We start from the raw sequence: 27,341 nt of genomic DNA, 5'->3' as shown, positions 1-27,341 counted from the left end.
TCCTTCTGATTGGTTGTGATGGAATGGACACTTCTGTGACTACATCAGTCTTGTGTCAGTGGGAAATCAAAGTAAAGGTCCCTCTCATGGCTAAACTCATGGAAGCCATGGTCTTTCATGCAATATTCTGTGTCTGATTGGATACCTCTACTCTCCCTCTCTGCAGCACAGATTAAATCTCGATCCCATAATATCTTAAGGTAGATGGGAAATTGCCCCTCAGAGCTGCTTCGGAAGAAGAAAACACCTAAACAATTACAGGTACTTCCTTATGTCAGGGATTGTGAATTCAGTTTTCCTCTTCCTTGGAGGGTAATATACTAGAAAGTGCCCCATGTTTGAAGTCAGAAGACCTGACTTTGAATCTTGGCTCCGACACCACATGCTGACCATGGTCAAGTCATAATATCTCTGGGTCCCGTGTTCCTTATCATCAAAATGTGGTATTAATTGAGGACTCTAAAGGTCCCTTCCAGCTTATTATATAGGATCCTCTGATTCCACTGTTGTATCCCCAGGATTCTTAGGCATAAAGCAGATGGGTAGAAAGAATATTTGCTTTGGAAATCTTGCTTCAAATAGAATGCAGTTTCACTGAGTTAGGCTGCATTGCCCAGTTCCCTCACTGCCTCTTGATTCAAGCTTTCTGCTCCATGAAGGGACTGCCTCTAGGTAAAACTCTTGAACAGCATCATCTCCAAAGACTGAGCTGACTTACCAGCCTGAGATGAATGGGGTGAGTGAGTTCTGCCCAGGGTTGGGACTATAAGGATGGGGAAGAGATAATGTGCTTTGATTTAAAGGGGCTTGGCTGCTTGCAGCTGAAGAGATAATGAATCGTGTTATTAGGGACTCTGCTTAATTATGTTAATACGAAATTGAAAGCAAGAGGCAGGGAGATGTATTATATGTTGTTTCATGGTTAAGGGAATCCTGGCTCAGAGAGGAAAGAACCATCCACAGTGGAAAGGTTGTTTAAACCCAAGCTCAGAATTCCTGCTTTCAAATTGATTCCTCTCAATCCTGCCTTCTAATAGCTAAAGACACTTGGGAGCCAGATTGCACTTAAGAGTACAAAGCTACATTTAGAAATTTGGCCTGTTTAAGGGTGACAGCCAGTGGTACTGGGTGCTAGCCATGCCCCTAAGGACAGCCACCCTCAATGAAAGGTTTAGAGGTGAACATTCCAGGTGAACTGATAAGAGACCAGCTAAAGATGACTTAGATCAAACCACATCAGGGTTAAGCCTTCTTTCACAGTCTCACTTCTGCCTAGTGTAGTGAAAAAGCACTGGAGCTGGGTTGAAGTCATGGCCTTGCCATCTACTAGCTGTATAATCTTTGACAAATCATTTAATTTTTCTGTGCTTCAGTTTTCCTCATCTGCAAAATGGGCATAATAATATGTACACTACCTATTTCCCAAGGTTGCTATGAAGAAAGTGCTTGGTAAACTACAAAAGGCAATGTATGTGTGAGTTCCTATGATTTCCTGCTGTTGTTGTGAATAGGGAAAATGAACCTTAAACAGTCCCATCTCTTATGACTGAGAAGAGAAGAGAGAAATGGTTTTGTGCCATGATTTGATCAGAGTAGAAAACTCTGCTGAAGAAGGGAGGAGGTGAGATTAGGGCCAGAATGGCTTCTCCTTCATCTTTTCTACTCATTAGCACCTTACCTGTTCTTCAAGATTAGGCTTACATCCCACCTCCTCTCCCTTATCAATATTTTCTCCATTACATGCTTAATTCTAGATGATTAATCCATAATTAATATATCCAGGAAGCCTTCCTGGGTGAGCTCCCCCTCCTCTGACTTATAGCATCTTCTACTTGTCAGGTCATTTGGCCCTTACCACACTCTAGCTATATTAGTCATCTTTGGGGGTATCCATGTCTTATATTAGAAGGCCCTAAGTCTTCATGGTCTTATGACATCACTATGATGACTATTCTAGTGTGTTTGTGATGTTATCATATCCTGTTCAGTCTTGTGGGAAAGATCGGAGAGAGGGACATCTCCCCCTCATGGTTTATCTGGTTGGTGAGTAACCCAGAGCCTTCTCATGAAAAAGTCTTAGTGGAGGGCCTAGACTTTTCTCCTTGATCTGGAATCCTCAAGGCTCTGGGGGTTTTCCCACTCAAAGGTTGATTTAAAACAGCTAAAACAAGGCCATGACTACCCTCTCTCCAGAAAACAGCCTCTCTGCCATGAGGTCAGCCTCTTGCATCCTGGTAAGTGATTTCTAATGGTCTGGATTTGCTTCCCCAGTCTCAGCTTCATCCCTACTCTCAGTGAAGCCTTTCACCCCATGCAAACATAATCTTCTGGGAGAGTGTAGTGTGAACCTTTTTTCTAGTAGTATTTCAGAGGTCATTTTCTGGGTTTAGGTTTTAAGATTCAAAGTCTTTTCCCCACCTCTGGACTTTCCAGTCATGAAGTATGTGGAAGTGCTATTTCTTATGTTATACTTGATCTATACCAGGACTATCCTTTGATTAGCAATGCATAACATTTATAAGAATGAGAAGCAGTTTGGGGTCATAAAACTAGCTAAAGAGCATGGGGAGACACTGGATCCAATAACAAACAATTCAGTTTTACCTAATGTTCCTACTTCAAAGGCTATGAATAAATCTTAAAGTGTAATGTAAATGCTCATTACCATCAGCATGGTTGTTGGTATTCTGAGTGCCTGTTATAGTTTATTCCAATCCTAACTGTATGCCAGACCTCACTTGTTGGAATGCCTTTCTTTAGCTCACTCTACTCTTAATCTAGAGTCAAAAGTCATCTTACTGTGGTTCTATTATTTTGGGATTTCAGGCCAACTTGTCATCAAAAGCCCACCCAGAACACTTTTCACATTTAACAACAGTGGAGTTCTTGTAGTATATTCCTCCATTTTCTAATTATAGAAAAGACTTTATTTTAAATTTCCTTCGCTCCTATTTCTCATTTGCTTCCCTTATTCCTACAGCAGAAAGAGGCTATAGAGTCATAGTAGTCTCTATATAAGTAGCAAGAAAACTTGAGACTATTTTTTCCCAATCAGACCAGACAGAGAAGTATTCCCCTCTCAAAGGCAAAAAGGAACCATTCCTTTTTCTAAGTCTATTTGCTACCTGTGGTGTTCACTAGTAATATTCATCTGACCATCATTTTACAATTTACCAGTGCCACAGTTTAAATTTGCAAAAAAATTTCAGCTTTTACCAGAAGCCATTTTCTAAAATGACCAGTTTCTGGGCTAGGACACATCATTTTAAGATAATATTTGTACAGAAAATAGAACAAGATTTTAAAACAACACTAAATTGGTTTGGTCACACCAGGTGAAGAGGAAACCACCAATTGACAAGACAGAATGGAATAACTACTTTGATGAGAATGGTCACTTGGCCAAATCCCGAGATTATATTTGCCTCAATATTCTGGAAAGGGTAAGTCTCCCCACTTATTTTGGGAAAGGGCAAAAAGTGATTACCACCAGGGCCCCATTAATGTCCTTGGAGAGTTGGGGGAAGGAGAAAAATGGTTTCCACCAGGACCTCATCTGTATCCTTAGAGAGTTAGGGGAACAGATGAGGACTGAGGAAGAGAGGGCAGTAGAGGGTGAGGAGGATCTGGCTTTGGGAAGAAAAGCTCACAGAAGTCCAGACTTCTGAAGTTGCTCTGCCTTCATATGACCCCAGGGCTGGCCCCATGCCCATTTTGCTCACAGGGTCTGCACCCCTCTGTAAGAACAGAGGCATGGAAGTTCCTCACAGGCTACTATTCATGGAGTAGTTCCAAGGATGAGCGTTTGATGGTGGACAGCACCCGCAAGTATGTTGAGTCATCATAGATCTATAGTATTATAGCTATAGGATGGAGGAAATCACAGGTGAGATTAGAACGGAAGGTCTGAATGATGACTTTTCCAGGCCTGTTTCTTCATCTATAAAATAGAAACCATAAATTGGGTAATAGTTGTATTTATTACTTATTTGAAACCCTTTCCCTGTGAAACCCCAGACTATCAGGAGAAAGGGCTTGGATGGAGTTACTATTATCATCAGTGCTTCTGGTCTCATAGGAAGAGGCACCTTTCCTCTTTTCTCAAACTAAGCTTCCTGAAATCCCATCTTCTTCCACATTGTAAGGATCAAATGAGATAAAATTAGACTGTTATTAGGATGACAAATACCATGATTTAGTACGGGCATTGAAATCTTGTCCTTTAAATCTGGAACAGACCTTAGAAATTCTAAGTCCAGTGCCTTCATTTTATAAAAGAGGAAAGTGAGGCTCACGGGAGTTGTTTTTTATTAGTCAATCAATAAGCATTTGTTAAGTGTTTACTCTATGCTAGGCAATATACTAAGTGATAGAGAGACAAAGAAAAAGGGCAAAAACAGGCAGGATCCCATTCTAAGAGATCAAGATGAAATTTACTAGGCATAGTGCCAATCTATACTAACTGAGTAGATGGAAGGCCATTTCAGAAGGGAGGGCACTGGTGATTAGAAGAAGAGGTGGGAGGATCCAGAAAGGGTCCTGCAGAAGGTAGAAATTGAGCTGAATAGAGCTCAGATTGGAACCCAAGCCTTCTCACTCTGAATCCAGTGCTTTTCCTATTCCATTATTATTAGTATTATCACGATTGTCTAAACCAGAGATGTCATACACTCTGGGCATTTCTGCCACAACTCTCCAGAGTACAGCCTGAACCTAATTAAAATGTAATTGGGAAAAATTTAGCAAAATACATAAAAATCCAATAAAACAGAGATAATGTTAAATATATGGTTTTCTAAGCCAACATGTGGCCTGTAGTGATCTTATGTAGGGTTTAGTGGGCCCCTGTTCCAGTCTGACTATTTTAAACTCTTCACAACCTTTCCCTTCAATTCCTTTGTTTTCATTTTAATTTTTTGTTTTATTTTCTAGTCTCTCCTGTATACTCAACTATATTTTCAGCTTACCTCTATGGGGAGAGGAATAGGAATGTTTGTTGTTTTGGGGGGAAGGTCCCAGGTGGGGAGAGACAAGTAACATATATGAGACTATTAAATAGTGATATATATACACATATTTATGTCTACATACATATACATGTATATATAATATATATATAATAGTGTAAAATCTGGTTCTAAACTGGAAGATTTTGATTCAAAGGACTCTGAAGATGAGAGCAGAGTTCAGTGTGGACTACAGTGACCAGGCTAGACTTCACAATGCAACCCACAGAGTTGGGAGGATTCGGAACAGATAGGGAGGACGAAGAAGGCGGAGGATCTTGGGGATCAGTCAGAGGGAAAGCCCAGTGCTGAGAATTACTGCAGAGTGTGCAAAACAGTAACCGAGCTGGAACAATTGGAGCTTTACTTTAGGCTAACAAAATGGGGTGAGGGTGCTTCCACTCTGCCATTCATCCCCATGTCTCATAATCCTCCATCAACCCTTTACAACATAACATGACTGCCCCCTTTCTCTATCCATGCCCCAGACCTTCATTCTTAGGGCGAATTGCTCTGAAACTCCTCTCCTAGGCTCACCTTTCTGAACCACTGCATCCTCTACCTGCTGCCTACTCCTAGGTGTTGGGGGTTGTGGCTAGAGGTCAAGAGTTTGGGAGCCATATATCCATGGCATAAGCTGGACTTTCTCGGGGATAAGCCATGCCTTCTCTCAGAATGACTGCGAATGACTGGTGTCACTGGGCTTAGAAACTCATTCTATGTCTTTAATGGAAGATGAAGCATGGACCCAGGTGATATAGGCAGATGGGGCCAATAGGATGCTAAGGTATTCTCAAACATCCAGTGCTCAGCCCTGTCTTGTTTTTTTACCCAGTTGCTTCCTAAGCAGTGGTATCATCCAGTTTATACTCACAGAGTATTCCTTTTTAGGAATCCTGTCGTCCTCTCATTCTAACATATGAGACCTCTCCTCATGTCTACTTATGACTCTAGGGATATAGGAGGAAGAAAGTTAGGAAGCAAGGGTACGGAGGATCCCAAAATATCTGCTATGAATTCCTCTCTGCCTTGGGAACATATTTGGAAGAGATCTGAAGTTGATTGTTCTTCCTTGTCTAAGGCTGGTGTAAAAATACACTGGTGTGAGCTCTGTACTCACCCACCAGAGATAGTTTTTTTCATTTATGATTGGTAGCCCCAGGCAGGGCAGGAATTCGTTTTCACTGGACTGTTAGCCGCAAGTCACAGCAGCTCTCATTGTTTGGCCCTTGAAGACATTTCTTTTGTGTCCTTACAGGAAAAACTATGAGGCTTTATGTGAAATGTATGAGAAAATCCAACCACTCTTGGAAAATTTGCACCGGAATTTCATGGAGACACGAAACAACATCTGTGAGCAGAGCTGGGCAAAAGCCCTCAGGATCCCTTCCCTCAAAGATTTCCAAGGAAGAATATTCCCTTGGTTTTGTAGGGTGGGCTACAGATGCTTTCAAGTTTTTCACTACCAGTTTTTGGCCAATGCATCAACAATTAAGTCTTTGCTAAGCTTCCTGGGCCAGGTGCCATGGGGGGAAATTTGGTGATTGCCCTCATGCACATTGTAATATGGCAATAAGTAAGTACATGCCAAGACCTGAATGCCATAGACTGGGAGGTCAGAGGAGGGACCAATCAGTGTTAAGTGAGTAGACACATAAAGTTTCCTGGAAGAAGTAGAATAGAACTGGGCCTAGGTTTTTGTGCTGGTGTAAAGGAGAAGGGGAGACACTCTAGGAAGGCAACAGAGGAAATAGTGATAGAGGGTGGGGAAAATGTCTTGAACAAAAAGGGGTCAGTATATGTGTGGGGATACTGAGACTAGCTTGATTGGAATGAAAGGAACCCATTGAGGATTAGAAAATTCTCAAGTCCCAACTCCCACTTACCCTTGGTGCTCCATCATGGAGCATAGTATTCTAGGGGAAGGGGATGAGCTCCTGTTTCCCTCCCCAATTCTGTGAGGGTCTGAACATTGACCCATTCTAAGGAAAGGGGGATGTAAATCAAAAGTTTGGTTGACACAGCTGTTGCCTTTCTTGTGACCTAGAGTTATTCCCATTACCTATTTCCTTTCATGTTCTCCATGCCCAAGTTCTCAGGCAGCCCATTACTTGAAATGTCCTGGTGAAAAAATGCCCCTCAGAGTAAGGCACAACACAAGGGAAATGTGCTCACAGACCCACAGGGAAAGACAACCAAGGGCATTGAATATCCCAGCCATATTCTGCTGCAAGCAAGGTGGTGCTCTCCATCTTCTCTCTTCTTATGCTGACACAATGAGACTCTGTATGAGTCAGTCCCAAACACCATCAGCAAAGGCTTGCTTCTCCTGGCTTTTATGTGTGAGCTTCAGACAAGTCTAGTGTGAGAGAATTTGCTGTTCTTGGGGTTACAGCCCAAAACTCTGTCCCTAAAGATACCACCAATTCTGTTCTCTTAGCCTCCCTTGCTGGGCAAATCATTGTCCAACTGGTGGCATTGTCTGCACTGGTCAGGAGAGTGGGAGAGGTTCTCCAAGAATTCAGTGGTTATTTTGTGTTTATCTCCCTAATTTCTTGAAGCCTATGACATCCAGAGACTCTATGACAAGGATCCACTAGGCAACGTCATCATAGACAAGAAACGCCTGGAGAAGATTCTACTCCTGAGTTATGTGTGCAACACAGAAGCTGGTGAGCTGCCCCAGTATATCTCTGCCTCTGTCCCACCTCTCTGGCCAGCCCTTCTCTTCCTCATCCTCTCCTGTCCATTCCCTGTATCCTGGCTGTCTCTTCCTCAGTCTCTTCCTGTAAGTTCTCAGGCTCTTGACTCCCCTGACCCTTGTCCCTTCCCTGTGCCCTGTCCTCCACCCCCAGCTCCCAACCTAAGGGGGACCTGGCACTCCATCCTCCCCTACCCCAACACTGCTATATCTCTGCTAGAATACCAGCAGGGCTTCCATGAGATGGTGATGCTCTTCCAGCTGATGGTGGAGAATGACCATGAGACCTTCTGGCTTTTCCAGTTCTTCCTGCAGAAGACGGTGAGTGACCCAGTCAAATCCTAACCCCAAGTGCAAGTGCCAACAATGTTGGTAGAACTTGTCTCTGGTCACCTGCCTGTATCTTGTCGATCCCATCCCACTCCCCCCACATTCAATGCATTCCCAAGGACTCTTCACTTGGCACTAAGCTGATTAGCCTTACTCACCACTTAGCACTAGGCCCACCATATAACAAAAGTTCTACTTACGTTGAATGAATAAATGAATGAATACACACGAATTCAATATGTTCTCTGTCCTAGGATTAGGGGAAGGCTGGATTAGGGTTGGCAGTGCATTTTAAACCTATTCTGTTATTTATGTAGTTATGTCAAAGAGTAGTTGTTCAGTCATGTCCAACTCTTTATGACCCTGGACTATATTGTCCATGAGGTTTTCTTGGCAAAGATACTGGAGTATTTTGCCATTTCCTTCTCCAATTAATTAAGGCAAACAGAGGTTAAGTGAATTGCCCAGGGTCCCAAAGCTATTAAGTCTCTGAAGCCAGATTTGAACGCAGGTCTTCCTGACTCCAGGCCCAGTACTCTATCTACTGAGCCATATTGTTGCCCCATGTCAAGGAAAACCACAGTATAATTTTAAATACTACTACCACTACTACTACTACTAATGATAATAAAAGAAGGAGGTAGGCTTATGATTTCATTGGGATAGGGATCTACTAACAAGGATACATACTCTCTCGATGCATATGAACACTTGTTTTTACAATGTACAGACTTAGAGAGTTGTCTGAGAAGATCCAAGGGGTTAAGTAACTTGTACCAGGTCAGAGTGTCAGGATGAGTCAGGAGAGCGACTTAAATCTAGTATTTCCTGACTCTGAGTAAATTACACTACTACATATCCCCTGAAGATGATGATAACTTTTAATCATTCTTCACTCATGTATGACCCTTTGTGATCCCCTTTGGGGTTTTTTTGGCAAAGAGAGTGGAGTGATTTGCCATTTCCTTCTCCAGCTCATTTTACAGATGAGGAAACTAAGGCTAACAGACTCAAGTGACTTGTCTGGAGTCACACAGCTAGTAAGTGTCTGAGGCTGGATTTAAATTCAGGTCCTTCTGACTCCAGGACTGACAGTCTATCCACTCTACCACCTAACTGCTTCAATAATAATAATAGAAGAAGAATTAAATTAGGAGGAGTAGAAGCAAGAAAAGAAGGAAGAGGAGGAAGAAGATGTTTGCACAGTAGTTCACAGAACATTCAATATACTAGTTTAAGGGCAGGGTAGACTATGAGTTTAGCCTGTGATCTATCTGAGGACAGATACTATTTTTACCTTTCTTTATATTCCCAATGCTTAGCACAATGCTTGACAAATAGTGGGCACTTATTTAAACGCTTGTTGACTGACTGGGTAAAGATTAGTCCTAGTCTATTAATAATGGTGTTTATATAGTTCTAGAAGGTTTGCTCAATGTTATACAGTCATCTCATTTAATTCTTAAAACAGCTTTGAGGTGAGAATGCAAGGATTATCTCCATTCTAAATATGCATAAACTGGGCTGGATGAGTTGCACTTCACAAGTATCAGAGGCAAGATTTGAACCCATTTTCATGACTCCAAGGCTAGTATTTTAACCACTGGGCCATGTTGCCTCTCATTAGCAAAGAGTGTCAGGACTTGGAGTCAGGAGACTTGGATTCTAGTTCTAGGTGTGACTAGCTGAATAGAGTTGGCCAAAGCAATTGAGGCAAATCTGTAGAAAGGGAGCATTGCACAACTTTCCCAAAAGGTTGTTGTGAGATCATTCTATAACTGGTAATGAGCAATAGAAATATGAATTGTTAGCAGTGCTATTATTTAATTATCTCTGCTAGATTAGGCTTTCCTTCCATTTACATTTTCACGCTTGTTTGCAGAGATACTGGCCTTTCATTTGAAGCAAACTCTCTTTGCATTGCCAATGGCAAAACTCCCTCCATTGATGTGAATCTGCAACTGCCTTGTAATTTATATAATCCTGGAGAGTTGTCTAAAGACTCTGAGAGTTTAAGAGTCTTCCCCAGAATCATACAGTTAATGTGTGCCAGAGGCAGTTCTTGAACTCAGATTTTCCCGGCTCATGGGCAGGTCCTCTGTTCACCATACAACTTTTCTTCTCATTCAGAGAATCAGAAATGCACAAAAGAAAACAATCTCAGAGGTCTTCCAATCTAATCCCTATCCAAAAAATGACTCCCACCTCTAACAAGTGGTCATCCAGTATCCACCTAAAAGCTAGAGGGGCAGTTAGATGGGTACAGTAGATACAGCACCAGTGCAGGAGTCAAGAGGACTTGAGCTCAAATCTCACCTGAGACACTTGACACTCACTAGCTGTGTGACCTTGGGCAAGTCACTTAACCCCAATTGCCTCATCTTGGGTCATCTCCAGTCATCCTGATGAATATCTGGTCATTGGATTCAGATAGCTCTGGAGGAGAAGTGAGGCTGGTGACCTGCACAGCCCTCCCTCACTCAAAACAAAGTCAAGTGCAAGTCATGTCATTATTTCTCTGATGGCATGGTCTTCTTTGGCAATGAAGGATGAACACACAAAAACTAGAGTGACAGAGAATTCTATAGAAACCCTCTCCACTTCTTGATATCCCCAATTGTTTTCCTTATGTTGGAATGACATCTGCCATCCACCCCTTAGGGAGTCTAAGTCGTAGTTCTTGAGCCAAGTAGAACTAACCTAATTCTGCTTCCCATGACAGCCCTTCATCCACATTAAGACCATGCCCATGTCTTCTCTGTTTTCACTTCTCTAGACTAAATAATTAAAGCATCTTAACTGCAGGAAGATGCCTTCCAGAACCATGGAATGAATGAGTTGAAAGTAGCTCAGTGATCATCTGGTCTACCTTGTACCTCAACAATATAAAATTCCCAATAAGTAATCATCCATCTTTTGCTTGAAAACCTGTACTAAACCCCACTATCCTCTAGATAGCTTATTCCATGTTCATATAGCTCTAATTTTTGGAAAATTACTCCCTCTTAAATACTTTCCTCAATTTCCTCTGTACTTGCTTCCATGTTGGCATATTGGAGTTTTCCTAGATGGAGGATGTTTGCTACAACTCACTACTCTGTGTTCTAGAGGTGACCTTTGAGAGTGACTCTTCCTACCAGTACTGTAGCTCATGAATACCCAACTGTGCTAGAAAATTAGTCATTTAATTAATCTTAGCAAAAAAGTAATGAAAATGCAAACCAAATATATAATATTTTCAATAATATTATACCTATAAACTTGAATTGCATTCTCCCACTAATGCGCATAGTGTCTGAACAAAAAAGAGATTTATAGGATAGTCCTGGGAAAGTAAGACATACTTAGGAGATATATATGGCTAGGGCAACTCATAACACTGGAAACACAGACTTCAGTGGCTACTCTGTCTCAGGAATTGCCCATAAATATTCCTTGGTGAGAATAACTTCTGTGTCGAACAAATGCTTCCACTACTAAGCTCTGCTAATCTACACTGTGGTGGATGAACACTTCACTGGGCATGTCTCAGCTGGATGAGTTAGTTTATTTGTGCTGCTTCTCTTGTGGTCTGTTCCTAAGCTGCTTTTCTCCTCAAGTGAGCTTGCTCCCTGACAGCAACTGTAGTATCTGTCACTTCCAGTTTTAGGCTTAGCTGATGCTTTCAATTGAATTAATGTTATATTCTCTTAGGAAAAGGCAGTAACCCTTATCCTAAAGTTGGCAAAAGCTTCTACAATTCAATACCTTTGCAGGATTCTTCTCCACCTCTCAGCAAAAACAGGCGACAATGCAAATAAATTTATTCTCTTCTCCTTCCTTCATTCTCCTCTCCTTTTCTTCTCCTTTTCTTCTTACTCCTCATTTTCCTTCTCCTTCTTGGCAGCAGATCATTATGGAGAACAAAAATATTTTCTCTATTTCAACCACAGGTAGTAGTAGAAAGAAAACCTAAGTCTCTCTTTAGCTAAATAACTTTGCTTGACAACAAGTGACAGTGCAGAGAGGGAGTCGTGGCTTCTCTGACACAGCTCTGAAGTCTGTTATTTTACTTCTATATCTTCTTACCTCTTTCTCTGAATAATTATCAGCTGAGTCCTCTCAGAGAAATCTCAGTTTTATAATTATCAACCAAATCTCCGTCATCAATCACTAAGCCATTATCAAGTAAAGTACATTTGTTCCATAATCATAGAATAATTTTAGTCCAGAAAACTTAAGTGACTAACCCAAGGTCATGGAGGTAGTAAATAGCTGTGATAAATTTTGAAATTAGGGTCCTTTGGAGATCAAATGTATTTGCTGATGAATTTTCTGGGCTGTTTTGATCTCCTTGTTATACTGATTATTTTACATTAGTAAAGTAATAGAAGATGGTGATATAAGAGTTGCTGTCTTTTCCTTTATTCATTTCCATTTTGTCAGTGTCAACAATTTATTCTAACAGGTTAGTTAGACTGCAGCTGTTAACAGTCTCACAAAATGTCTTCTCATCACTGTCTTCCAATTTGTTTTTAACTGTGGTCATTATTCTAACTAATTGGCTTTTTTACTGAATACAGATATCTAATTCTGAAGTGATTCACACATCTATATCTAGTCACCTCCTGTCTGTTAAGATATAGTTTATTTCATTTTGGAGAATGTTATTTGTTTTTCATCTTATCCAGACATTCATCTGAAAGAAGGCATTCATGTTATACAAGTATGAGGTTTCTGAGTAGTGCAACATCCATTGGTCTTTTTCATCCCGAACCATATTTTTCCCACATATTTTTCAACATTGTCACCTGTGACAATCTTTGCAATTATCAAAAGATCAAGGTCTACGTTGAGTTTGGAGGATCTTGTCAAGTTCCTTGTAGAGTCGTTCTAACATTACATTCTGTACAGAGAGATGTTGGTACACAAGCTGTAATTCAATTCACATTGGGTTGTTTGGTTTTTGTTTTTGTTTTGTCTGTTGAGCACTGAGAAGCAGAATGACTATAACCCTGAAGAATGATTTCTTACTGCCTTTGGATATATGATGAACTCATCTTCACTAACTCCTTGATTTGCCCCTCCAGAAAGTGCCCTTGAGCCATCCTTCCATATAGTTACAGCTTTTTATGTCTTCTGGCTTCATTTATAAGTGTTAATGTGGCTCCATTCTTCAAAAAGCATAGTAATACATTGGTCGCTGGACAAAAAATCACATACAGAAGACCAACAGCTTAAATTAATGTTAGATTATCAAAAAGTTACCTGCTTAGAGCAGTTCGCCACTGCCATTTGGAAGTACAAGGTGCGGGCTAAAGGAGAGGTTTTTCCCTTCTTAGCATAGAGATTACCAGTGTGGAACACTGAATGTAATACTGGACTCTCAAAAGTGTTGGTTGGTTTCACTGAACTATTTTTTATCATATATTTTTTGTCATAAGAGAGGGCTCTCTCATGAAGAAAGAAGGAGGGGTTTGGAAATGAAAGTGATGTAAAAAGAGATATTAATTTGAAATATAAGTAAAAGGGGCCCATCCAGGGTCACTTTGTGTTGTTCTTTGAACCATAGGTTGCTATGGCCAAAGAAGTAATTGCTGGCAGTCCACCTATTTATTAATAAGCTTCTTAGCACCTAGTTCAGCTGACCTTCAGTTAGTGGATTTAGGCTGTTGCCAGAAAATTACTCTAATATTGCTTCACAGACCTGCACATCACGATCATAGTCTGTGCTACTTTGAATATTTTATCTCTCTGGGTCTCAGTTTTCTCATTTATAAAATGAGAAGTTTGGGCCAGGTGACCTCTAAGGTCCCTTCTAGCTCTAAATCCATGATCTTGTGGTCACTGGGCCCACCTCCATGCCACAACAAAGCAGCAAAGCAGGACTTAGGTGGAGATCTCCCTTCCCACCAGCCACAACTACACTTGTAGCCAATCCTACAGCTATCCAGCTTCCTAGCAATTCATTTGTTCTTTGATCCATTGTCACTACATTTGAGGTGCCTATCCTCAGATAAAGCTGGCCACAGCTGAGACAACACTCATAGCCAAGTAAGAGAGGGGCCCATTTCCAATGGTTTTTTGCACCCCTACTCTTCACTCTCCCAAAAGTGTCTGCTGAGAGGTATCCTTCTTGGGTCATGAAAACCTGACCTTAGGATACATCAAACTGCATAGAACCCTGAATGCTGAAACCTGACCCAAAATGGTGTCAGCTAGCAGCTGTGTGAGACCACATGAGGAGCACACTAGCCAAAGTTCTCTCTGAAGTTGGGGGAAAGGGAGCTCTTGAGAATCACAAGCGACTTTTCCAATACTCTCCACTTGTCCCACTTTCTTTTCTTCTCTCTCCCTCTCCCCTTTCCCTTTCTTTCCCCATTGGCCATCCTCCATCTCCCCAGGAGCACAGTTGCGTCATTAATATCGGGGTGGGGAAGAATCTGGAAATGCTCAACTGCTTGATTTCTTTCCTGGATCCCACCTTTGCTGAACATTTGAGTGAGTTGGCCTTTTGCCTTTTACCTATTACCCTCCTTTAGTTACGACATTCCAGCCAGGGACCCTGGGGGGTGGGAGCAGCAAAGAATTCAATCCAAGCATGGTGCAAAGGAAAGAGAACTGAACGTGAACCTGAATTCAAGTTCTACTCTGCCACCTAGCCCTTATGTGACCTCGGACAAGTCACTTAATCTCTAGAGTCTCAGTTTCCTTTTCTGTAAAATGAGAAAGTTGGCATCCAGGGTCTTCAGCACCTAGTCTAGGATGTTGCCTACTTATCTTGATGTACCTGGCTTCTAAGAGCTGAAATGACTCGCCTGTCATTTCAGGACCTGTCGTGCTCCCCCTAGGGAGCAGAGACCATTCTGGAGACGGGGTGGTAGAATCTATGGGAATGGGTTGGGAGATGGGGGGCCCAGGAAGAGGAGGAAGAGTCAGTCACTGACTGGTTTTATTTTTCTTACCCTATAGAAGGGAAAGGAGCGGGAGCTGTGCAATCCCTCTTCCCCTGGTTCTGCCTCTTCTTCCAGAGGGCATTCAAGTCATTTGATGATGTCTGGAGGCTCTGGGAGGTAAGGAGCTTTGGTGGACTGGTGGATTAGTGTGGATAAGTCCATACTCTTCATCCCATAGTCTTTCCTAACTTTCCCCTCTGCATCCACTTATCTCTTTTATGGTGTTGGTAACACTCAGGCTCACTTTCTCAGAGGTCCCAGGACAGGAACAAAGTCCATACAAGTCAGCCCTTTTGTGGGTATCCGACTCACCCAAATGTGTCTGCTCTATTGTACTCAAAAACCAGGGTGAGAGAATCTAACAACCATTCTAGGTTCAGGGCAGGAACTTCCCTTGATGCTGCCTAGTTAGATCTCAAGAGATTTTGTACTAAGTTCTTTGCTGTTCAAGATGTCCCTCAGGGAGATATGGCACTTTCCCCTGCAGTGGGAGTCCAGAGGGAAATCCAGATTTTTTTCAGTTGCAGCATCAGTGACACATTAAATCACTTTGAAAATCTTTCTTTTGGGCAGCAGAAAGAAATCCTCATTTTCCCCTTAGTTTGCAACTTACATATTTCATAGGGGGATGGTACCGAATGACCTGGATATTTGACAAATGATTAAAGATTGTTCAGGATATTTAGCTATGTCCCAGGTGTCCTGGAAACCCCAGATAAGCCAGTTGCAATAATTTTCTAGTTTCTGACCTCTTCTGGTTCCTAGGAATGTGCCTTCTTCCCCAAAGCAGTACTCACATAGTCTGTGTTCTAAAGAAAGGAAACCTTGAAAAAAAATGAATCTGAGCCCAATCTCTGTTGAATGACCCAGAATTAAAGCAGAGGGATTCAATTTATTTTAACCAACATTCTTAAAACACCTACTACGCACAAGGTACTGAGTGAGGTGCTAGGGTCACAGAAATGGACAATTACACAGTCCCTGGGCCCTCAAAAAGCCTCTAGTCCAATTGGGTGGGATTTGACATACACTTGAATTAAGTATGATCCAATATAGACCATGATAGGGCATAGCAGAGCTAGAGAGAAAGTCTTCTAAGAAAATCTAAGGGAAAGATTATGATATTCCAGGGAGATCAGGTGAGGCTTCATGGAGGTGGTGACACCTGAGCTGGGCTTTGAAGGGAAAAGAGAATTTCAACAAGGGTCATCTAGAGGATGTCATTGCTGTCATTTGTCCTTGGTTCTCTTAGAGGACCGTGACTTTAGAAAGGAGATGCCATGACTTGCAACTGATTGGATTTATGTGAGGGAGGGCTGGGCAGAGTTACCAGCCTCACTTTTTCCTGAGAGCCATCAGGGGCCAGTAGTCAGATATAGATCAAGACAACTGGAGATGATCCTGGATACAATGGGGGATCTTGACTTTTTTAAGCTAAGGTCTTTAACAGAGCTCAGTTTGACTGAGGCAACCAACACCCATTCAGTGATTAAGGTAAGAAATGAGGCAGAGAATGACCTCTAAAACCTAATTCTACAAAATCAACCTGGGAAGGGAAAATCTTTAGATTTTTCTGGCCAAAACAGAAACAATGGCTATTTATACTCACTCCAAGCCAATCAGGGCCCAAACAATGACCCAGTGAGGCTTGGTCTAGGATCTGTTGTTGGATTATAACCTGTATAAATGCATGAAGGGAAGAGAGAGAAGGACAAAAGCAGAAGAGTAAGTAATCCAGTTTGGCTAGAATGTAGGTTGCTTAAAGTAAAGCAGTGAAAAATAAAATTATAGAGACAAATTGAGGCAATATTAGATGGGATAGATGACTTCTTGACACCTCTTACAAAGCAGAATCTCTCAAAAATCAGCCCTGGGATCCAGGGATCCTGCACATTTAATAATATGGTAGCCACTCCTTTGCTCAGCCAACACTTCTTGGTGTTGAGCCATCTTCTATCACCGAGGGTCTGGGTACGTGACCTTTTCTCCTTAGTCTTATTCCAATCGTAGACAAGAAAACCTTGCCTCTCTCTGAGACCAGGGATCATGCCTTCTTCTCCTCTTGTCTCCCCTAATGAATCAAATAAGCATTGATTAAACCACTACTATTTGCTAGAAAAATACTATGCTAGACTGGAGATATGGAAATGGGATAACCCCTGTCCTCAAAGAGCATGATTATATTTTCCTGGGGAGGAGTCATGGACACAACATATACATGATGTATAAATAAACATGAGACATTCACAATAAATACAAGTGCAATCTAATCTAGCACAGGACAGGTCATCCCAAATACCCAAGTTATCTCAGTCTCTGTAGGGACTGACTCTCCCTGGCCCATGACTCTTACAGGTTTTGCTGACTGGAAAACCCTGTAGAAACTTCCAGGTGTTGGTAGCCTACAGCATGCTGCAGATGGTGAAGGAGCAAGTCCTCCTAGAGAGCATGAACGGTGAAGATATCGTCATGGTGAGGAAAGTCACAGGCTGGTCCAGTCCCAGGATCTTTGGGAGAAATGGGCATATTTCTTTATTTTAACCTCCCTCCTCCAACCTTTAACTTGTCCGCTTCCTCTCCCACCCCACCCCTCCCCACTCCAGTCTAAATGAGAGGACACAAGGTTTAGGAGTGTGCTAGTAAACATTTAACAACCAGATTCTTGATATACTCATGCTTTTAATTTGCATAATTAGAATTTTCTCCAACACTTTTTTACATTTAGACAACCAATGAAGCAATAAAATCAAGCCCAGATGTGTGGTTTGCCAATATGTGAGGCATAAAGGCTCATATTGAAAATTTAACAATCAACCTTATGCCAGCATTTTGTTGTTATTCAGTCATGTCTGACTCTTTGTGACTCCATTTGAGGTTTTCTTGGCAGAGATACTGGAGTGATTTGCTTTTTCCTTCTCATCCTACAGATGAGGAAACTGAGACAAACAGGGTTAAGTGACTTGCCCAGGGTCACCCTGTAAGTGTCTGAGGTCAGATTTGAACTCATGAAGATGAGTCTTCCTGACTCCAGGTGTGACATTCCATCCATTGTGCCACCTAACTGCCCTTAAGCCTTGGCTTAGAGTTAAGGCATAATGTGATAGGATAGAAAAAGCATGATTTCAGACCCAGATGACCTATTTTCAAGTCTTGTTTCTGACATTTACTATTATTTAACACCCCTGGCCTTCAGTTTACTTATCTATAAAATGAGAAGTCTAGAGTAATTGGCCTCAGAGGTCCTTTTAAGCTCTAGACTCATGACCTATGCTTGACTTAAATCTGAGTTCTGTTCTTGCCCCCCATGGCGGTATGACTCTGGGTCCTGGTTTTCTCATCTGGAAAGGGAGGAGAATGGTGTCCTTTCTTCTCTAGCATCATAGTTGATCGTCATGGATCTGAGGATGCTTCAAGATTGAGTCTGGAAAATGAGAGATAATAGAGATTAAAGGATGGGGGTAGGGGTGGGGGGAAGAAAAGGGGCACCAAAAAAAAGTGCCGGACTTGAGTCAAGAGAGAGCTGTATTCATATCCTACCTCCAATAATTACTTATTGGGTGACCCTAGTCAGATCAGCTAATTTCCCTGAGACTCAGTTTCTTCAACTGTAAAATGAGTATAATAATATCATCCTGTAGTTTCTATTTTAAAGGCCGTCATGAGGTTTCAATGGGATAACCTATAAAAGTACTTTGTAAATCCTAAAAGCATCATAGAAATATCAGCCATCATTGGTGCCTCCCTTAAAAAGTACCTGGGAGGTGTTATACGTTGCACATAATTCTGGTCCTTGTCCAGTGTATTGATTGGTTGTGTTGACTTGTTGACCTTTTTTTGGTCTTTAAAAAATACCATTTGTTATAGAGGGTGGCTGTCTGGGAAGAGGAAAGAAAGGAATACTGGGGATAGCTATGATGATATAAAATAAAAACTAATTAAAAGTACCCTAGAGGGAACCTCTTTGTATCTGTTCTCTGAGGTAGTTGGTGACTCAGGCGGTAGGAGTAGAAGAGAGGGACCAAGAGAGTCAGGAAGTTCCAGATGCTGCCACATCTGGCCAAGGGCGTATTTGGGAAGGAGGGTTGTGAAGGTGATGAAATGGGACTGGGATATCTCTCCTTTCCTATCAGTCAGTCCTCCTCTGCTCCATTCTTAGAATTTATTTTCCCCCTCCATTTCCCCATATGAAAACTTGCTCTCAGTCAAGACTCCACAGAAAAGATCTGATGGATGTATCTACCCTCACGTGTTAAAAACTAATATTGGCTTTCAACTGGGGAAAAAGCTTTAGGTGAATGGAATTTCAGTGCGCATGGGGCCTTCCCAGAACTGCTCACATCACATTGTGTAGGTATTCACCTTTCTCTGGTTGTGCATGATTTCTCAGGGGACACATCCCTCAGATAGGTCCAGATGACCCACAATTCTTCTTTCTCCTTTACAGGCCTGCAATAATCTTATTGACCTTGATGCTGATGAGCTTATCTCTTCTGCCTGCTTGGTCTATGCTGAATTAATGCAAAAGGATGTGAGTATTCAAACTTCTAGTTCTCCCTTAAACTTCCCCACCCCCAAATCATTGTCTCTTTCCTTTGTATTGTCTCAGTACTTGGGATAACATTTGGTGCCAAATTATTACAGTCTTCCCTTCCCAACCGGACTGTGAGCCTCTCAAATGAACTCTTGTTTCTGCCTCCCCTCACAAGATAACCCCCCGCCCAAACGACAAACTATGTAGATAAATGTTGGTTCTATGAATCAACGAAAGCATGAACAAATGCAGAAATCAGTGAATATGTGACTGGAATGAATGAATGAAGAAGTAAATGACTGAATCACTAACGAGCAAATGAAGGAAGAAGTGAATGGAGTGAATGAGTAAGGAAGTAAATGAATAACTAAAGGAATGAGTAAGGAAATAAATGAGTGAATGAATGCATGAAAGGACAAAAAAGTGAAGGCATGAAGGCATGTCAGTGAATAAATAAGACCTCAAAGAAAGAATGATAAAAGAATTGCTGAATAATTAAAGAACAAATGAGTGAGTGAGTGAATTAATGGGTGAATGAATGACTGAATGTGAATGAATGAGTCAAAGGATGCATTAGAGAATGAGCAAATGATTCAATGAATGAATGAACTACAGAGCTGAGTGAAGGAATGAGTAAGTAAAAAATAAATGAATGTATGTACAAAGTAATGAGTAAGTGAATAAATGAGTAACGGAAGGAAGAAGGGAAGGAAGATATGAATCTGTGAATGAGTCAAGGAATGAGTAAATTAAGTAAATAAATAGAAGAAAAACAGAGTTAATGAGCAAATCAGTGAATGAATGAGTGAAGAAATGGATTCACTAAGTGAAGGAATAAGTGAGTGGTGGTTGCTACTGTTGTGAGTAGCTCTTCCTTTCCTCAACCTGTAATGGCCTGGGGCTCTCTCTTTTTTATCTCCTTAGGTTCCAGAACCTTTAAAGGAATTCTTCCAGTAAAGAAACAACAAACACTGTGCTCAAAGCAGACAGACATAGTACCTGGGCAGTAACATCAAGAACATCTCATTAGGATGAGGGAATAATACAACACCACTGGAAATAACCATTGCTTTGGGCGAGTGACCATTTCTAAGGGTCAGGGAAAAAGAGCACCAGTAGTACTCATTACTGGGCTGCCTCTGAGGTTTGGGTGGGCTAGGAGAGATTGGCCGCCCGGGAAGAGACTGTTGAGGGTAAATATGGCAAGAGATGGGAAGGCTGGGAAGAGAGCATGAGGGTCAAGAAGAGATGATGCGACTGGGAATAACGATGATGATGATGATGATGATGATGATGATGGTGAAGATGATGATGATGATGATGGTGAAGATGATGATGATGATGATGATGATGATGATGATGATGATGATGATGATGATGATGATTTGAATGTATGCAGCATGTTACAATTTCTAGGGCATTATTTTCCTTCCAACAGCCCAGTGAGGTCAGTAGTGCAAATAGTATTATCCTTGACAAGGAATACAGAAACTGTGATTTTCTCTGGGCAACACAGTTAATGATGTCAGAGGCCAGGTCTTCTTATTCCAAGTCAAATATTCTTTCTACTGCCTTGGGCTGAGAAGAGTATTTGCAGGCAGAAAAGAGACTAGAAAGGCTGAGAAAAGACATGAGGGATGGAATGAGATTGTGTGGGTTGAAGAGAGATTGTACAACTCTGAGAAGAAATTATGCAGGTTAGTAACTATTTAAAAGGCAGCTATGTATTGTGTTTTAAAAAAACAACAAACTGCTAAGAGTGGGTTCATGTTAATTAATTGAGCCGTTACAAAGGTTCTTTTTCCAAGCCAGGATAAGCCCCACTCTGAGTCTGCTAGGCCCATCCTCACAGGATCAGAGCAATGGCCTGAGTGTCCAGGCCTCAGGTCTCTGGCCCTCTCTCATCCCTGGGGGAAACCCCACAGGGCAGGATCTCCCATGTGGAGGGAGGGGTACTGTCTGTTGTCTTCTAGTTCAGATTCCCTCCCTGGTCCCAGAATTACAGCTCTTTGATCTCAGAGCACTGGCACCCCCTTCGTGATGCTCTAAGGGGCATAGGAGAATGAGTCCCATGGTCTGCTACAGATGTTTTCAAAAAAACCTTTGTTACATGAGCACAAGTCTCAAATTTCCAAGAAAAGGGGGAAGGGCGTTAAAAGTCAGTGATTCACTTAGTAGGATCAGAAACGGAAAAACCTAATGGTAAGAGGGGTGCCCCCTGCTCCTCTCAGGAGATAGCTGTCAATATTATAGCATCCTGGGTCCTGTGTGCCAGCACTACAGGCTGCACCCACCGTGAAGCCGTCTGAAGGAATCGATTGACCATATCTTTGGATGTGGTCCTAATGGGTCCACAGTATAACAGTCACTCTCATCCGGCAGCCAGCTAGCAGCCTTAGGAAGGAACCTCATTCCTCTGAACCACTTCTCTCCTGTTACTCTCCATAATTTCCACCCAAAGGTCACTGATCATGTCACAGCAGTGCCCTGGGCCATGTGGAACTGGGAGAGAAGGCAAACAGGGTCCTGAGTTTTAAGGAAGTTCAATCTTAACCCCAATCTCTCCACGTGACAACTTGTGGTGGTAGAAACTGCCTTTTGTAAGGCATCAATCTACAGCCCATATATGATCTGTAAGAAAAGAACCCCCCAGGTCCTTTCAATTGACCCATAGCTCCCCAATGTTTTTTGGGAATCCAATTTGTCCTTCGAAATGAACTACCGCCTCTCCACAATGAGTAGGGGTGGGTAGGGATGGATTGGGAGGGTGCAAGTATGGCTCGGGATGAGTAATTTGTCACATAACAATATGAGACTTCAGAAACATTGCCTCAAAGGAGACTGAGACTAAATGTGGAAGTAAATTAAACATCTTAGTTCTCTTGATAGCCATGGTGAAGCAAGAACACTTGACTGTCATATACTGTGCTTCCGTTTAACCATTTATTCCCAAGGCAAATTGTTTACTTTAACAAAGGCTTCTGTTTTGATGTTGCCCCTTCCCGTTATGTTGGTGAGTTGATTTTCCCCTTAGAGTTCATAGGGTGAATTTATAGCTCATTCTCCCTCTATTCTCTCTCTTCTCCCTGAATATAATTGCCCTGGAAGATTCCTTCCTGGTGTCTGCTTCTTCTAAGGAGCTGGATTTGATCAGTAAGCTATATTTGACTTTCAAAAGTCTTACTCTCATCAACATCAGTGTTACCTCCATCAGAGAGATGAGCTGGGAGCTACAGGGACAGGAAGGCTGAGGTTTCTGCCAGCAGCAGATACTGCCATAGCATCCCTTCTACTAGGAGGCTTCCTGAAGACAGTATATGAAATGAGCCGGAGTCTTAACAGACTCATCAATGACGGAGCAATCTAGGACAAGGGAGGAAGTGGACTCACCTGTGGGATGTGTTCATGATGCTGAGAATGGAATCATGAAAGAAGTCTTTGGATTTTCAGCTGGACATCCAAGGAAGTTGCTTTAGGAAAACTCAAGCCATGAAAGACAATTAGTTGCCTTGGACAAAGGGGTCCTGAGTGCCTGCTGCTGGGGACGTTGAGGCTGGTGAGTCATTTGAGCTTAGGGCTTCTGAGTTGGAGTAGGGCTGAAGCCAATTGAGTGTCTACACTTAACTTGATTTCCAATATGGGAAGAAGGAGGCCACCAGGCTGCTTCGTGAGGGGTGAACTGGCCTGGATTATAAATGGAGCAGGTCAAAGTGTCCAAGACTCATTAGTGACAGTCTTTCCAGTCTGGTTTAAATATGGAAGCCCAGTCTCCAGAACATATTGCAAGTTCAAATTTAACCACAAGGAATTGGTTTTTTTTTTTTTTTGGAGGCAAGGCAATCACGGTTAAGTGACTTGCTCAAGTGACTTGCTCAAGACACTGCTAGTAAGTGTCAAATGTCTAGGATTTGAACTCAGGTCCTCCTGACTCCAAGGCCTGTACTCTTCACTGGGCCACCTCACTGAGCCAACCACAAAGAATTGTGATGAAGTATGGTTATGGCATTAGAACCTTAATCCCTGAATGGTTTGAAAATAAAGCCTGGGCCCCTGGAGGGTTAGAAGGTTGGATATATCTTTAGGGGCTATTCCATGGAAACACTCAGCTTTAGAGCTAGGAAGGATTTTTAGAGGTCAAATCCATTTTGCAGATCAGGAAACTTAGGCCCCACAGTGGTTGAATGATTTGCCCAAGGTGACACTGCTAGGAAGTAAAAGAGGTGTCTTCGTCCTTTGTTGCTGAAGAAGATCATGCCATCAGAGAAATGATGACATGACTTGCACTTGACTTTGTTTTGAGTGAGGCAGAGCTGTGCAGGTCACCAGCCTCACTTCTCCTGCAGAGCCATCTGAATGCAGTGACCAAATATTCATCAGGATGACTGGAGATGACCCAGGATGAGGCAATTGGGGTTAAGTGACTTGCCCAAGGTCACACAACTAGTGAGTGTCAAGTGTCTGAGGTGAAACTTGAACTCAAGTCCTCCTGACTCCTGTTCTATCCACTGTACTATGTAGCTGCCCAAGAAAGTAGAAGAGGAGAGATTCCTAGTCAGGTTCCGTAATTAGGTATTCAGCATACGCTCCACTTGGCTAGCAGAGATGGGGAGGAGGCTGTAAATCATGTGTATGAAACGATCGTGGGTTCTGCGTGTGGGCAATATGTCTGTCTCCAAGGTGCCTAGATCGTCTCAAAATAATCACACTGTGGTGGCAGGTCTCCTTCAGACTTGAGAGGGCATTGGCAATGAAAGTCATCTCCCTGCTTGGGGACCCCACGCTAATAATATAACCAACAATGGTAGGGTAAAGAGTAAGATGTGTGGAACTGTAAAATGCCAACCAGTCATGAGCATTTACTAAGCTCTTACTACATGCCATTTATTGCGCTAAGTGCCTAGGGTATACTGAGAGGCAAAAACCAATTAAGTCATTCTTGGATATCTTAGATAGGTTCAAAAAACCGACCACTTATTTAGTACTTTACAGTTAACTCATCTGTGTTTCACACCAGTCTTGTGAAGGAGGTACCATGACTCTCCCCACTTTACAAATGAGGAAACTGAGGCTGAGGGAGTTTTTTCAACAGTCCAGGAAAGAAATGAAGGCACTAAATTAGTTCACTCTCCTTCCCTCCCTCCATAGGGGAGAGAATCAGTTCCTAAGCTCCAACAAGGGTGGGGAATCTGGGGCCTCAAGGTCACATGTAGCCCTTGTAGGTTCTTGGGTGCAGCCTTTTGACTGAGTCCAAGTTTCACAGAACAAATCCTTTTATTAAGGGGATTTGTTCTGTGAAGCTTGGATTCAATCAAGGGGCTGTACTTGAGGACCTAGACATGTGGCCTCGAGGCTTCAGGTTCCCTATCCCTGAACCAAAGCTCAGATCTAGACGATACCCTATTCTGAAGTTCTGATCTCAGTGAGAAGCGGGAGCTATCTGTTGTTAATGTGGAGACTGACCTTCCTTAGCCTGCAAGCTGTTGTTGCTGCAACTGAGACAGGGTGAATTATAGACAGAGAAAATCTGATCCCTGTACATCATCACGTATAAAACAAATGTGCCTGATAACCTACAAGGACGTGCTAAGAGTAGGGGTGAGAAAGAGGAGAAGAGGAGGATGAGGAGAGGAGGAGGATTGTAGCTGAAGAGATAGGGCATCAGGTGGGAGAGAGAGAATGGAGAGTGATGAGGAAGAAGAGTGGGAATCAATGAAGTAAGGGAAGAGAGAGGGTCACACAGCTAGTCAATGGCGGAGGCCACATTTGGACTCAGTTCCCCTGACTCTAGTGCCCTATCCATTGCACCACCTACCTGCCCTGTAAATGAAAGTTTCGAAGAAAATGCCAACTGATGTTGGTAAAGAGAGACCCCATGTCTGTAAAATTACAAGTCTAGGCTCTCCCACCTCCAAAAAACGTCCTGTATCTTATTTTGCATTTATGCCGTTTGGTCTGAAGTTGCAATGTCTTCCTCCTCAACCCTTTCCTACCCATTGAAGTCCTATCCGTCCTTTAAGGCTCAACCTGAGACCCCTTTCTCCAGGAATCCATACTGTTAGTAATGACCTGCCCTCTCTGACCTCATACATCACTTTGATTCTCTATTATGTACTTGTCATGTGCTATTAGATATTATAGCTATCTGTGTATGTGTCCATAAAATCTGGATTGTAAAATCTCTGAGATCAGACACTAGGATTTATCTAACCTGGGTGTCTCTTCCAGCTACCAGCACAGTATTTGGTTCACAGTAGGGACCTCATGTTTCTTTTCATTGAATTGATTGGAAGAATCAAGGAGGAGAAGGAGGGAAGTGAAGCTAGAGGAAGGAAGAATTTTGTTCTTATAATTGAAGGCTGTTGTCCAAATTCAGGACTGTGATTATTTCAAAATTGCTGCTTGATATTTAATAGAGAATAATCATGTTAATGTTTTTGCCTCCAAGGCATATATATATGCATGTATATATAATATACATACATGTATGTATATATGTATCATGTGTACATACTTGTGTATATACACACATATACATGTATGTGTGTGGATATATTGTATATATGCATACATACACATATGGGGCAGCTAGGTGGTGCATTGGATAGGCCACCAGTGCAGGACTCAGGAGGACCTGAGTTCAAATCTCACCTGAGACACTTGACACTCACTAGCTGTGTGACCTTGGGCAAGTCACTTAACCCCAATTGCCTCATCCTGGGTCATCTCCAGTCATCCTGATGAATATCTGGTCACTAGATTCAGATGGCTCTGGAAGAGAAGTGAGGCTGGTGACCTGCACAGCTCTGCCTCACTCAAAACAAAGTCAAGTGCAAGTCATGTCATTATTGCTCTGATGGCATGGTCTTTGGCAATGAAGGATGAACACAAAACACATATATGCATATGTACATGAATATAATGTGTATGTACATGCATACATATGTGTATATATGTATTTTTATACATCTATTTATCACAAAACTCCAAACTTCTCTCCTCTCATTAGATTGGTTGGTTTGTGATTTAAATGAAAAGAACTTACCCCTCCCTTGCTTTCATCACTATCCCCATCTTCACCCAAATCTCTTTTGCTCGTACTCTGGCTCAACCATGTTGGAGGATTCTGCTCTGGTTTCTTTATCACAAGAATAGGAAATGTACGTCTATGTGGCTTGAAGGAATTTGGCATGGATTAGCAATCGTGAGATATAAAATTGTCGACCTTCATGCCGCAATGGCCTATGGGTTACTATTGAGCTGATGGAAGCTGGCAGAAAGACTCACTAGGGACTTAGGTTAATAACCAGACCTCATCTCCTTGTTGTATTGCTAAAATCAGATTCACTTATAGGGCATTGTTTAAAATGTCTGACAACAAAATAGTTTGCCTCAGGGGTAGTGAGTGTCCTATTACTGGAAGTGTTCAAAAGAGAACCCGTTATCTCTGGAGGGAAGGCCATAGAAGGGCTCCCACCTGCATGGATGAAATGGGTTTGTTGTGATCGCTTGAGAACGTGCTGAGATGGGGGCATGAAAGGCTGGATGTTTACTCCATGAAAGACCAGGTGAATCCCTGTCTTTGTCACTAACTTTGTGCCTATAGGCAAGTCATTTAATCCCTCCAGGCCTCAGTTTCCTTGTCTGAAAAATGAGAAGGCTAGACTAGAGGACCTCTGAGGACTTTTCCAACTTGAAATCTACCATCTTATGATCCAAGGATTCTCAAAACTTATTCCAGAAACTGAGTTTTGTGGAAGTTGTTCTGTAGAGAGCCAGGGCAATCAGAACTGGAAGAGCCGAAGACAGAGGGGCAGGGAGTCAGGAGGTGAAGGGGAAAG

General features: G+C 42.2%; 1 protein-coding gene across 3 annotated transcripts; it reads left to right on the top strand.

Moving 5' to 3' along the window:
* The first annotated feature begins 66 nt into the window (after positions 1-66).
* On the top strand, positions 67-20,566 carry TBC1D21 (TBC1 domain family member 21). Of its 3 annotated transcripts, XM_072628401.1 has the most exons (12): positions 67-261; positions 660-736; positions 3,336-3,443; positions 3,725-3,828; positions 6,265-6,359; positions 7,568-7,678; positions 7,928-8,028; positions 14,421-14,517; positions 14,989-15,089; positions 17,328-17,444; positions 19,417-19,500; positions 20,428-20,566. In XM_072628401.1, exons 2-12 carry the CDS (start codon positions 728-730, stop codon positions 20,458-20,460), a joined length of 960 nt encoding a protein of 319 aa, XP_072484502.1. In that variant the 5' UTR covers positions 67-261; positions 660-727; the 3' UTR covers positions 20,461-20,566. The 3 variants fall into 3 exon arrangements, with proteins under 3 accessions (XP_072484502.1, XP_072484501.1, XP_072484500.1); XM_072628400.1 differs by lacking the exon at positions 660-736; XM_072628399.1 differs by lacking the exons at positions 67-261; positions 660-736 and adding an exon at positions 1,980-2,234.
* Positions 20,567-27,341: the final 6,775 nt, after the last annotated feature.

The sequence above is a fragment of the Notamacropus eugenii genome, chromosome 1, assembly GCF_028372415.1.
Source record: "Notamacropus eugenii isolate mMacEug1 chromosome 1, mMacEug1.pri_v2, whole genome shotgun sequence".
NCBI classification, from domain to species: Eukaryota; Metazoa; Chordata; class Mammalia; order Diprotodontia; family Macropodidae; genus Notamacropus; species Notamacropus eugenii.
Note: the sequence above shows the minus strand (reverse complement) of the source record. Positions and strands in the feature narration are given on the sequence as shown.